The sequence below is a fragment of the Calliphora vicina genome, chromosome 2 (assembly GCF_958450345.1).
Source record: "Calliphora vicina chromosome 2, idCalVici1.1, whole genome shotgun sequence".
NCBI lineage: Eukaryota > Metazoa > Arthropoda > Insecta > Diptera > Calliphoridae > Calliphora > Calliphora vicina.
This window is the reverse complement of record NC_088781.1, coordinates 118,693,807-118,706,453: the sequence shown is the minus strand read 5'-3', so window position 1 is coordinate 118,706,453 and position 12,647 is coordinate 118,693,807. Positions and strand designations below refer to the sequence as shown.

Genomic DNA, 12,647 nt, shown 5'->3' with positions numbered 1-12,647 from the left:
ATTAAGCATCTCATTTTTAATTTCACTTAAACATATAATGCATTTTTTTGGCAAGAGTTTGCATGTTGAAAACCAAACAAAAAAAACACCAACACTCTCACTCTATTAGTATTTAACGCTATAGTAGTTACAATTTAAAAAACATATTTGAATAAAATTTAAAAAAAAAATCAACATAATTATTAAAATACTTTTTTATTTAAACAAAACTAAAAAAAAACAAGTTCTGTGTGTATATTTGTTGTGTGTTAATTACAGTAAAAATTTACAAATGTTTTTAATGAGTCTCCATTTCCATTTTTGTTTTATTTTTTCGAAAATCCCCTGCATTTAGGTACCTATTTCAATTGTATTATGTTTATGGTGGCGTCATCGGTGGTCTTAACGGTGGTGGTATTAAATTACCATCATCGTACAGCGGATATACATGAAATGCAGCCTTGGGTACGTAAAAACTAAATAGGGGAAAAACAAAATTTGTCTAATATCTACAATTTGTTTAATATCTTAGATACGTTCCGTTTTTTTACAATGGCTGCCTTGGATTTTATGCATGAGTCGTCCAGGTCGTAAAATCACTAGAAAACATATACTCTTAACGAATCGCATGAAAGAGCTAGAGTTAAAAGAACGTTCTTCCAAATCCCTATTAGCCAATGTATTAGACATTGATGATGATTTCCGGCATACAGTATCGGGGTCTCAAACGGCCATTGGCTCATCAGCGTATGTTTATTTCTGAACATGGAATATTAAAACTAAGTTTTTTTTGTAAATAATTTAAATATTGTTTATTTTATGTAGGAGTTTTGGCCGTCCAACGACGGTTGAGGAACATCATAATGCCATAGGCTGTAATCATAAGGATTTACATTTAATTCTCAAAGAATTGCAATTTATAACGGCGCGCATGCGCAAATCAGATGATGAGGCTGAGCTAATAAGCGATTGGAAATTCGCGGCAATGGTTGTGGATCGGTAAGTACTTATATAGTTATTTAAAAATGCTGAATAGTAATAAAGAAAAAAAGACTAAATTAATAAAAAGTCCATTATTATAATAGAGATAATCCTAAGCATTCACCCCTACACCATTTCCAATTGTATCTGAGAAGTTTCTAATTGTATTTCAGAAATATCTAATTGTATTTCAGAAATTTTCAATTGAAATATAATTGAAAATTCCTGAAATACAATTAGAAACTGAAATACAATACAAACGAAAATGGAGTAGTTCATTTGTAGTTCTAATTCACTTCTAATTCACTTCCAGTTCAGTTCTAGTTCTAGTTCGGTTCTAGTTCAGTTCTAGTTCAGTTCTAGTTCAGTTCTAGTTCAGTTCTAGTTCAGTTCTAGTTCAGTTCTAGTTCAGTTCTAGTTCAGTTCTAGTTCAGTTCTAGTTCAGTTCTAGTTCAGTTCTAGTTCAGTTCTAGTTCAGTTCTAGTTCAGTTCTAGTTCAGTTCTAGTTCAGTTCTAGTTCAGTTCTAGTTCAGTTCTAGTTCAGTTCTAGTTCAGTTCTAGTTCAGTTCTAGTTCAGTTCTAGTTCAGTTCTAGTTCAGTTCTAGTTCAGTTCTAGTTCAGTTCTAGTTCAGTTCTAGTTCAGTTCTAGTTCAGTTCTAGTTCAGTTCTAGTTCAGTTCTAGTTCAGTTCTAGTTCAGTTCTAGTTCAGTTCTAGTTCAGTTCTAGTTCAGTTCTAGTTCAGTTCTAGTTCAGTTCTAGTTCAGTTCTAGTTCAGTTCTAGTTCAGTTCTAGTTCAGTTCTAGTTCAGTTCTAGTTCAGTTCTAGTTCAGTTCTAGTTCAGTTCTAGTTCAGTTCTAGTTCAGTTCTAGTTCAGTTCTAGTTCAGTTCTAGTTCAGTTCTAGTTCAGTTCTAGTTCAGTTCTAGTTCAGTTCTAGTTCAGTTCTAGTTCAGTTCTAGTTCAGTTCTAGTTCAGTTCTAGTTCAGTTCTAGTTCAGTTCTAGTTCAGTTCTAGTTCAGTTCTAGTTCAGTTCTAGTTCAGTTCTAGTTCAGTTCTAGTTCAGTTCTAGTTCAGTTCTAGTTCAGTTCTAGTTCAGTTCTAGTTCAGTTCTAGTTCAGTTCTAGTTCAGTTCTAGTTCAGTTCTAGTTCAGTTCTAGTTCAGTTCTAGTTCAGTTCTAGTTCAGTTCTAGTTCAGTTCTAGTTCAGTTCTAGTTCAGTTCTAGTTCAGTTCTAGTTCAGTTCTAGTTCAGTTCAGTTCTAGTTCAGTTCTAGTTCAGTTCTAGTTCAGTTCTAGTTCAGTTCTAGTTCAGTTCTAGTTCAGTTCTAGTTCAGTTCTAGTTCAGTTCTAGTTCAGTTCTAGTTCAGTTCTAGTTCAGTTCTAGTTCAGTTCTAGTTCAGTTCTAGTTCAGTTCTAGTTCAGTTCTAGTTCAGTTCTAGTTCAGTTCTAGTTCAGTTCTAGTTCAGTTCTAGTTCAGTTCTAGTTCAGTTCTAGTTCAGTTCTAGTTCAGTTCTAGTTCAGTTCTAGTTCAGTTCTAGTTCAGTTCTAGTTCAGTTCTAGTTCAGTTCTAGTTCAGTTCTAGTTCAGTTCTAGTTCAGTTCTAGTTCAGTTCTAGTTCAGTTCTAGTTCAGTTCTAGTTCAGTTCTAGTTCAGTTCTAGTTCAGTTCTAGTTCAGTTCTAGTTCAGTTCTAGTTCAGTTCTAGTTCAGTTCTAGTTCAGTTCTAGTTCAGTTCTAGTTCAGTTCTAGTTCAGTTCTAGTTCAGTTCTAGTTCAGTTCTAGTTCAGTTCTAGTTCAGTTCTAGTTCAGTTCTAGTTCAGTTCTAGTTCAGTTCTAGTTCAGTTCTAGTTCAGTTCTAGTTCAGTTCTAGTTCAGTTCTAGTTCAGTTCTAGTTCAGTTCTAGTTCAGTTCTAGTTCAGTTCTAGTTCAGTTCTAGTTCAGTTCTAGTTCAGTTCTAGTTCAGTTCTAGTTCAGTTCTAGTTCAGTTCTAGTTCAGTTCTAGTTCAGTTCTAGTTCAGTTCTAGTTCAGTTCTAGTTCAGTTCTAGTTCAGTTCTAGTTCAGTTCTAGTTCAGTTCTAGTTCAGTTCTAGTTCAGTTCTAGTTCAGTTCTAGTTCAGTTCTAGTTCAGTTCTAGTTCAGTTCTAGTTCAGTTCTAGTTCAGTTCTAGTTCAGTTCTAGTTCAGTTCTAGTTCAGTTCTAGTTCAGTTCTAGTTCAGTTCTAGTTCAGTTCTAGTTCAGTTCTAGTTCAGTTCTAGTTCAGTTCTAGTTCAGTTCTAGTTCAGTTCTAGTTCAGTTCTAGTTCAGTTCTAGTTCAGTTCTAGTTCAGTTCTAGTTCAGTTCTAGTTCAGTTCTAGTTCAGTTCTAGTTCAGTTCTAGTTCAGTTCTAGTTCAGTTCTAGTTCAGTTCTAGTTCAGTTCTAGTTCAGTTCTAGTTCAGTTCTAGTTCAGTTCTAGTTCAGTTCTAGTTCAGTTCTAGTTCAGTTCTAGTTCAGTTCTAGTTCAGTTCTAGTTCAGTTCTAGTTCAGTTCTAGTTCAGTTCTAGTTCAGTTCTAGTTCAGTTCTAGTTCAGTTCTAGTTCAGTTCTAGTTCAGTTCTAGTTCAGTTCTAGTTCAGTTCTAGTTCAGTTCTAGTTCAGTTCTAGTTCAGTTCTAGTTCAGTTCTAGTTCAGTTCTAGTTCAGTTCTAGTTCAGTTCTAGTTCAGTTCTAGTTCAGTTCTAGTTCAGTTCTAGTTCAGTTCTAGTTCAGTTCTAGTTCAGTTCTAGTTCAGTTCTAGTTCAGTTCTAGTTCAGTTCTAGTTCAGTTCTAGTTCAGTTCTAGTTCAGTTCTAGTTCAGTTCTAGTTCAGTTCTAGTTCAGTTCTAGTTCAGTTCTAGTTCAGTTCTAGTTCAGTTCTAGTTCAGTTCTAGTTCAGTTCTAGTTCAGTTCTAGTTCAGTTCTAGTTCAGTTCTAGTTCAGTTCTAGTTCAGTTCTAGTTCAGTTCTAGTTCAGTTCTAGTTCAGTTCTAGTTCAGTTCTAGTTCAGTTCTAGTTCAGTTCTAGTTCAGTTCTAGTTCAGTTCTAGTTCAGTTCTAGTTCAGTTCTAGTTCAGTTCTAGTTCAGTTCTAGTTCAGTTCTAGTTCAGTTCTAGTTCAGTTCTAGTTCAGTTCTAGTTCAGTTCTAGTTCAGTTCTAGTTCAGTTCTAGTTCAGTTCTAGTTCAGTTCTAGTTCAGTTCTAGTTCAGTTCTAGTTCAGTTCTAGTTCAGTTCTAGTTCAGTTCTAGTTCAGTTCTAGTTCAGTTCTAGTTCAGTTCTAGTTCAGTTCTAGTTCAGTTCTAGTTCAGTTCTAGTTCAGTTCTAGTTCAGTTCTAGTTCAGTTCTAGTTCAGTTCTAGTTCAGTTCTAGTTCAGTTCTAGTTCAGTTCTAGTTCAGTTCTAGTTCAGTTCTAGTTCAGTTCTAGTTCAGTTCTAGTTCAGTTCTAGTTCAGTTCTAGTTCAGTTCTAGTTCAGTTCTAGTTCAGTTCTAGTTCAGTTCTAGTTCAGTTCTAGTTCAGTTCTAGTTCAGTTCTAGTTCAGTTCTAGTTCAGTTCTAGTTCAGTTCTAGTTCAGTTCTAGTTCAGTTCTAGTTCAGTTCTAGTTCAGTTCTAGTTCAGTTCTAGTTCAGTTCTAGTTCAGTTCTAGTTCAGTTCTAGTTCAGTTCTAGTTCAGTTCTAGTTCAGTTCTAGTTCAGTTCTAGTTCAGTTCTAGTTCAGTTCTAGTTCAGTTCTAGTTCAGTTCTAGTTCAGTTCTAGTTCAGTTCTAGTTCAGTTCTAGTTCAGTTCTAGTTCAGTTCTAGTTCAGTTCTAGTTCAGTTCTAGTTCAGTTCTAGTTCAGTTCTAGTTCAGTTCTAGTTCAGTTCTAGTTCAGTTCTAGTTCAGTTCTAGTTCAGTTCTAGTTCAGTTCTAGTTCAGTTCTAGTTCAGTTCTAGTTCAGTTCTAGTTCAGTTCTAGTTCAGTTCTAGTTCAGTTCTAGTTCAGTTCTAGTTCAGTTCTAGTTCAGTTCTAGTTCAGTTCTAGTTCAGTTCTAGTTCAGTTCTAGTTCAGTTCTAGTTCAGTTCTAGTTCAGTTCTAGTTCAGTTCTAGTTCAGTTCTAGTTCAGTTCTAGTTCAGTTCTAGTTCAGTTCTAGTTCAGTTCTAGTTCAGTTCTAGTTCAGTTCTAGTTCAGTTCTAGTTCAGTTCTAGTTCAGTTCTAGTTCAGTTCTAGTTCAGTTCTAGTTCAGTTCTAGTTCAGTTCTAGTTCAGTTCTAGTTCAGTTCTAGTTCAGTTCTAGTTCAGTTCTAGTTCAGTTCTAGTTCAGTTCTAGTTCAGTTCTAGTTCAGTTCTAGTTCAGTTCTAGTTCAGTTCTAGTTCAGTTCTAGTTCAGTTCTAGTTCAGTTCTAGTTCAGTTCTAGTTCAGTTCTAGTTCAGTTCTAGTTCAGTTCTAGTTCAGTTCTAGTTCAGTTCTAGTTCAGTTCTAGTTCAGTTCTAGTTCAGTTCTAGTTCAGTTCTAGTTCAGTTCTAGTTCAGTTCTAGTTCAGTTCTAGTTCAGTTCTAGTTCAGTTCTAGTTCAGTTCTAGTTCAGTTCTAGTTCAGTTCTAGTTCAGTTCTAGTTCAGTTCTAGTTCAGTTCTAGTTCAGTTCTAGTTCAGTTCTAGTTCAGTTCTAGTTCAGTTCTAGTTCAGTTCTAGTTCAGTTCTAGTTCAGTTCTAGTTCAGTTCTAGTTCAGTTCTAGTTCAGTTCTAGTTCAGTTCTAGTTCAGTTCTAGTTCAGTTCTAGTTCAGTTCTAGTTCAGTTCTAGTTCAGTTCTAGTTCAGTTCTAGTTCAGTTCTAGTTCAGTTCTAGTTCAGTTCTAGTTCAGTTCTAGTTCAGTTCTAGTTCAGTTCTAGTTCAGTTCTAGTTCAGTTCTAGTTCAGTTCTAGTTCAGTTCTAGTTCAGTTCTAGTTCAGTTCTAGTTCAGTTCTAGTTCAGTTCTAGTTCAGTTCTAGTTCAGTTCTAGTTCAGTTCTAGTTCAGTTCTAGTTCAGTTCTAGTTCAGTTCTAGTTCAGTTCTAGTTCAGTTCTAGTTCAGTTCTAGTTCAGTTCTAGTTCAGTTCTAGTTCAGTTCTAGTTCAGTTCTAGTTCAGTTCTAGTTCAGTTCTAGTTCAGTTCTAGTTCAGTTCTAGTTCAGTTCTAGTTCAGTTCTAGTTCAGTTCTAGTTCAGTTCTAGTTCAGTTCTAGTTCAGTTCTAGTTCAGTTCTAGTTCAGTTCTAGTTCAGTTCTAGTTCAGTTCTAGTTCAGTTCTAGTTCAGTTCTAGTTCAGTTCTAGTTCAGTTCTAGTTCAGTTCTAGTTCAGTTCTAGTTCAGTTCTAGTTCAGTTCTAGTTCAGTTCTAGTTCTAGTTCAGTTCTAGTTCAGTTCTAGTTCAGTTCTAGTTCAGTTCTAGTTCAGTTCTAGTTCAGTTCTAGTTCAGTTCTAGTTCTAGTTCAGTTCTAGTTCAGTTCTAGTTCAGTTCTAGTTCAGTTCTAGTTCAGTTCTAGTTCAGTTCTAGTTCAGTTCTAGTTCAGTTCTAGTTCAGTTCTAGTTCAGTTCTAGTTCAGTTCTAGTTCAGTTCTAGTTCAGTTCTAGTTCAGTTCTAGTTCAGTTCTAGTTCAGTTCTAGTTCAGTTCTAGTTCAGTTCTAGTTCAGTTCTAGTTCAGTTCTAGTTCAGTTCTAGTTCAGTTCTAGTTCAGTTCTAGTTCAGTTCTAGTTCAGTTCTAGTTCAGTTCTAGTTTAGTTCTAGTTCAGTTCTAGTTCAGTTCTAGTTCAGTTCTAGTTCTAGTTCAGTTCTAGTTCAGTTCTAGTTCAGTTCTAGTTCAGTTCTAGTTCAGTTCTAGTTCAGTTCTAGTTCAGTTCTAGTTCAGTTCTAGTTCAGTTCTAGTTCAGTTCTAGTTCAGTTCTAGTTCAGTTCTAGTTCAGTTCTAGTTCAGTTCTAGTTCAGTTCTAGTTCAGTTCTAGTTCAGTTCTAGTTCAGTTCTAGTTCAGTTCTAGTTCAGTTCTAGTTCAGTTCTAGTTCAGTTCTAGTTCAGTTCTAGTTCAGTTCTAGTTCAGTTCTAGTTCAGTTCTAGTTCAGTTCTAGTTCAGTTCTAGTTCAGTTCTAGTTCAGTTCTAGTTCAGTTCTAGTTCAGTTCTAGTTCAGTTCTAGTTCAGTTCTAGTTCAGTTCTAGTTCAGTTCTAGTTCAGTTCTAGTTCAGTTCTAGTTCAGTTCTAGTTCAGTTCTAGTTCAGTTCTAGTTCAGTTCTAGTTCAGTTCTAGTTCAGTTCTAGTTCAGTTCTAGTTCAGTTCTAGTTCAGTTCTAGTTCAGTTCTAGTTCAGTTCTAGTTCAGTTCTAGTTCAGTTCTAGTTCAGTTCTAGTTCAGTTCTAGTTCAGTTCTAGTTCAGTTCTAGTTCAGTTCTAGTTCAGTTCTAGTTCAGTTCTAGTTCAGTTCTAGTTCAGTTCTAGTTCAGTTCTAGTTCAGTTCTAGTTCAGTTCTAGTTCAGTTCTAGTTCAGTTCTAGTTCAGTTCTAGTTCAGTTCTAGTTCAGTTCTAGTTCAGTTCTAGTTCAGTTCTAGTTCAGTTCTAGTTCAGTTCTAGTTCAGTTCTAGTTCAGTTCTAGTTCAGTTCTAGTTCAGTTCTAGTTCAGTTCTAGTTCAGTTCTAGTTCAGTTCTAGTTCAGTTCTAGTTCAGTTCTAGTTCAGTTCTAGTTCAGTTCTAGTTCAGTTCTAGTTCAGTTCTAGTTCAGTTCTAGTTCAGTTCTAGTTCAGTTCTAGTTCAGTTCTAGTTCAGTTCTAGTTCAGTTCTAGTTCAGTTCTAGTTCAGTTCTAGTTCAGTTCTAGTTCAGTTCTAGTTCAGTTCTAGTTCAGTTCTAGTTCAGTTCTAGTTCAGGTTCTAGTTCAGGTTCTAGTTCAGGTTCTAGAACACATTTTTCAAAATTTTTAATTCCAAATTTTAACACCTATTTATTTTCCTTCAATTGCAGATTTTGTTTAATTGTTTTTACACTATTTACGATAATTGCAACAGTAACAGTTCTACTGTCGGCACCTCACATAATAGTGCAATAGAATTAAATGCAACACAAATGCAAAACTGGAGATAAATACTGCAAATTAATTATAAGTTCTCAATACTTTTTATGCAAACTTAGGATAATTTTGTTGATACCAAAAGAAAACTACCCCCAACAAAAACAACAACTACAACCACAAAACGCAAACAAAATTAAAATCTATTTAAACAATTTTACTATACATTATAGTAGAGCCAGGATAAAAGAAGGAAAAATATACCATACAGAAGAAAGAAAAAACCAATTAGTTATAAATTAAATTTAAACTGTTAAATAGTTTTTAAGACAACAAACCACAACAGGGTGGGCAAAAAAAAAATAAGCAAAATTTAATTTGTTTATGACACCCTGTTTTATATACACGTGACAAAATGAAAAGGTTTATTAATATTTAAAGAAAAACAAAAACAAACAAAAAAAATTCTTACAACTGCCGTTTAAAAATTCAAAATAAATACAGTTAGAAAAAGATAAAGAAAAACTGTTAAAAACAAAAACAATTTATTAAAACAAAAACAGAAAACTAAAAATAAAAATTAGGTCAATAATTACAAAACCAAAAATGAAATTAAAATATATAAAACCAATTGATATCAATTAAGTTGAAGGTAAAAAGTAATAATATTATTAAATAATTTTTAAACAAATAATTTAGAAAATACCAAAAAAATAGACAGTGATTGTTCCTACACTTAAAGAAAAAACCAAAAACCAAAACAGTTTAATTAACAAATACAAAAATAAAACTTAAATTCACTTAAAAACAACAACAACAAGGCAAACTACTTTAATTATTCTTACAAACAGACATGCATACATACATATATACATACATACATACATTCATAACAAATGCAAGCAGGTAGAAAGAGACAAATATAGGATTCATTATTTATTTTTCAACTCAAAAGTAAACAAACAAACACACGATCTTATACATACAAACACTCACACTTACATACCTACACAAACAGCAAAAGAAATACAGAAAGAGTAAGAGTATGAAGTAAAAGAGCAAACAAAAAAATAAATAAAATGACAGCAACAAAGAAGGAAAATTATGATACAAAAAGAGAAACACAACAAAAAAGAACATATTTTTTATGAGCATATATTTATATTGATTTTTTTAATTAAAACATACAAAAGTAAATGAAAAAAAAAAATAAATAAATAATAATAAAATATTGTTAAAATTATAATAGACAAAACAAAAAAAAAAAGAAAACATTCTCTAATGGTGCAATATTAAATTAAATTAAAAAAAAGGACAGGACAGAGTGTTAGACAGCTAGTGGAACAGTGGAACCCTATGAAAGCAACTACAATAAATGAACAAATAAAAAACAACAAAAAAATAATATTTATTAATTACTTAAACTGATAAATAAAACTAAATTAAAGTAAATAACTAAATAAATAAATTGTAGTTAAATTAAAGCTAATACTGCATTGCAACAACAACAACAACAAATAATTTCTTAAAACAATTGTTGAACAAAACTCACACACCCATATACATAATTAGTTGTATTACAAAAACCAATTAAAGAATTAGTAATTTAAATTAAATTAAATTATTTTTTTATAAAAACACGAAAAAAAAATTATAAAAAAAAACAAATTAAAAAAATAGGAACATTGTAAATTTTGTCAAGTAAAGTAATATAACAAGTAAAATTAAAAATATAAAAACTAACAACAACTAAAATTCTTAACAAATCCATGCTGAGGTTGTATTATTTGTTTGGGTTTTTAATATTATTTGAAAATCTTTTAATAAAATAATCCTAAATGTTAAAATTAATTCACTGTAAATTAATATGTACTCGTACTATTTCCATGTATTGGGATTGAACTTACATAAATATATATGTAATTTTTGTTGAAACAGTTCTGCAAGGAATTAGTTTTATGATTTTTTATTATTAGATCTTTCGAACAGCTTTTTATCATGTAAATTGACTCTTTCATTGAATTAGAAAATATTATTAATTTGTTAAAGAACAGCATGACGTATGATTATTTTGTTTTTATTTGATTAATTTGATAATAATCATACGTCCTGTATGTTTTGCTTCTTATACAACAAAGCAGGAATGATTAATAATCTGTATCTCCTAACCAACTGGCCCGATTGCAAAATAACGTAGGAACGAATCATATAGTAGGACATAAGCTTTCAGAAAAAGGAATTTGTGACTACCCTGTGTTAAAATACAAGGTGAGATAAAGTGAGTCCAAGTCCACCACCTCTGGTGTGCAAAACTTTATACAGATCTTAACTTGTACAAATATGGACAGATTGCAATGAATTTTACTTTTCTATATAGACAAAACAGGAAATAATGAAAATAGGTTTTATTTCTCTAAGATATCTCTTATACTTAAAAAGATATGTATTTAAGTTGAAATTTTTAAATTTTCGTTTTTTACCTTGACTTTATTATCTTACACTGTGTGTTTAAGTCATGGAAATATAACCATATACGGACACCAGTACTTGATAAAAGGAACAAAAAAAAAGACCCGTGTCTCCCAGTTTTGCCCAAAGTCATGCACTTTCTTTATGTTCCCCCAAAGATTTGGGGCCTCGGTGTCATTTTTGCAAAAAAGTGGTAATTTTCTCAGGCTCATATCTTGCAAACAGTTCGGAATTTTGATTTATTCTTTGAGGCAAAGTTGTCATAAAGAACAAAAATTGTGAATATATAAAATAAAAAAAACTTCATCTTCAAGATCAAAATCGAAAAAAATTTCTTCGGTCCAACTTTTTTTAAAAAAATATCGATTGCAAATAACTGTAAGTTTTTGCTTTGTATTATCACATATTTCGATGTTCCGTTTGTCAAGTATAGACAGGGTCTTATTCATTAGGCCGGGTCGATTTGTATGGACGATCAAAAAGTAAAAAATCGTATAGCAGAAATGCAATCTATGGAAAATTCGAAGAAAGTTTCCTCAAGAAGCCATAGGTCTAAAATCAAATCCTATCTTGCGCATTTCGTCTTTTATCCAATAAAAAAAAACTATTAAAAAAAATATAAACTAAATCATTGGATAAAAGGCGAAATGCCCAAGATAGGATTTGATTTTATACCTATAACAAATTTTTGAGTAAAATCAAAACCATTTTAAAAGGCATCAATGCACAACATTTCTAAATTTCGCAGGTTTCGCTGAATTATATTGAAATGAAAACTTGCCCAAAATCAAACTTAGCACTAATTATAGGGCTTGTTAGTCCCCATCCATACTGTGAAACATTTGCTGCAAAACATTTGAGTTTGTTGGTGAAAGGAGAAAGAGGAATGAAAAAGGGAACTCTGTTTCATGTACATGAAGTTTTTGTTGAGTATGTCATTCACATTTATTCGTTCTCATTAGTTCTGATGATTTCCAGCATGGACCTATAAAGTATATATATTCTGGATCCTATACATAGCGGAGTCGATTAAGCCATGTCCGTCTGTTTGTTGAAATCAATTTTCTGAAGACCCCAGATATCTTCGGGATCCAAATCTTTAATAATTTTGTCAGACATGCTTTCGAGAAGTTTCCTATTTAAAATCAGTAAAATCGGTCCACAAGTGGCTGACATATGAGGGAAAAAACAGGACAACCTCGTTTTTTTTACCTATTTTTTACCTATATCATTAATATAGACAATATGGATATCTAATGATAGATATGTCAAAGACGTTTGCAACGACGCACGGTGGCTCATATCTCAATTTCATCGGCCAAAAGTCCAACTTTTTGTTAACTTCGATTTCAAAAATTTTAATGCCATTCATTAGTAAACACATTGAAACTAAGGTAGCCAAAAAATTAGATAAAAATATTGTCAATTGTGTGCGTGGCATGCTGTTAAAGTCAAATATTTTATGTCACTTTATAAAAGTGTGATTTTTGTAAATTTGATCAGAAGTAAATTATCATTACTCGCAAACTATTATAGATAATTGGATGATTTTTCTTTTGTTATGTTGGTAGGATAATAGTCTTTAAGAGCTGATATGATTTGTCATTGTGCCGTTTATACCTGATGTGTTATTAATTTTTTTCTCAGGTACTATATTTTAGCCAAATTTGAATTTCAGTGGAGTAAAAGTGCTTAGGGTTAAAAGGGGTTAAACAAATTTTACAACCAGGAGAAAGTTCAAAGTGTCCTCTTTAAGCCTATATATACTTGTTGACCTGTTTTGACCTGTTTGTTGAAGACTTTTTTCATTTGAATGAAATTACTCCCAAATGTTTGTTCTATTTTTATTTTATTTGTTCATATGACTGGCGCAAAGTACAAGTCGCAATTTTGAAGATATTGCGATAAAATTTGGTACATACATTTTTTTCGGCCCGAGGACGAAGTCTATTGAAAATTACTGAAATCGGTTCACTATTTCACCTAGCACCCATACAAATGTTCTCCCGAAGTTATACTATATCTGTCGTAAATGGTTAATTTATATATATATCTACACAAATTTTGCTCCAAATAAGTTTTATATAAACTGAATTAATGTCACCTAATTTTATGATGATCGGTCCATTATTAGTCATAGCTCCCATATAAGACCCGCTTCCGAAAATCACTTTAACGAGCATAAATCTCTTAAAAATTCTGGTATAAACATAAAATTC

At 32.3% G+C, this 12,647-nt stretch overlaps 1 protein-coding gene across 1 annotated transcript in view; it reads left to right on the top strand.

The window, feature by feature from the left end:
• nAChRalpha6 (nicotinic acetylcholine receptor alpha6) overlaps positions 1-8,173 on the top strand; it is a 531,258-nt gene extending 523,085 nt beyond the window's left edge. Inside the window, exons 9-12 of the mRNA XM_065500448.1 lie at positions 335-444; positions 512-726; positions 805-978; positions 7,914-8,173. Coding sequence (XP_065356520.1) covers positions 335-444; positions 512-726; positions 805-978; positions 7,914-7,998 — 584 coding nt within the window. The 3' untranslated portion in view covers positions 7,999-8,173. The remainder of the gene's footprint in view (positions 1-334; positions 445-511; positions 727-804; positions 979-7,913) is intronic.
• Positions 8,174-12,647: the final 4,474 nt, after the last annotated feature.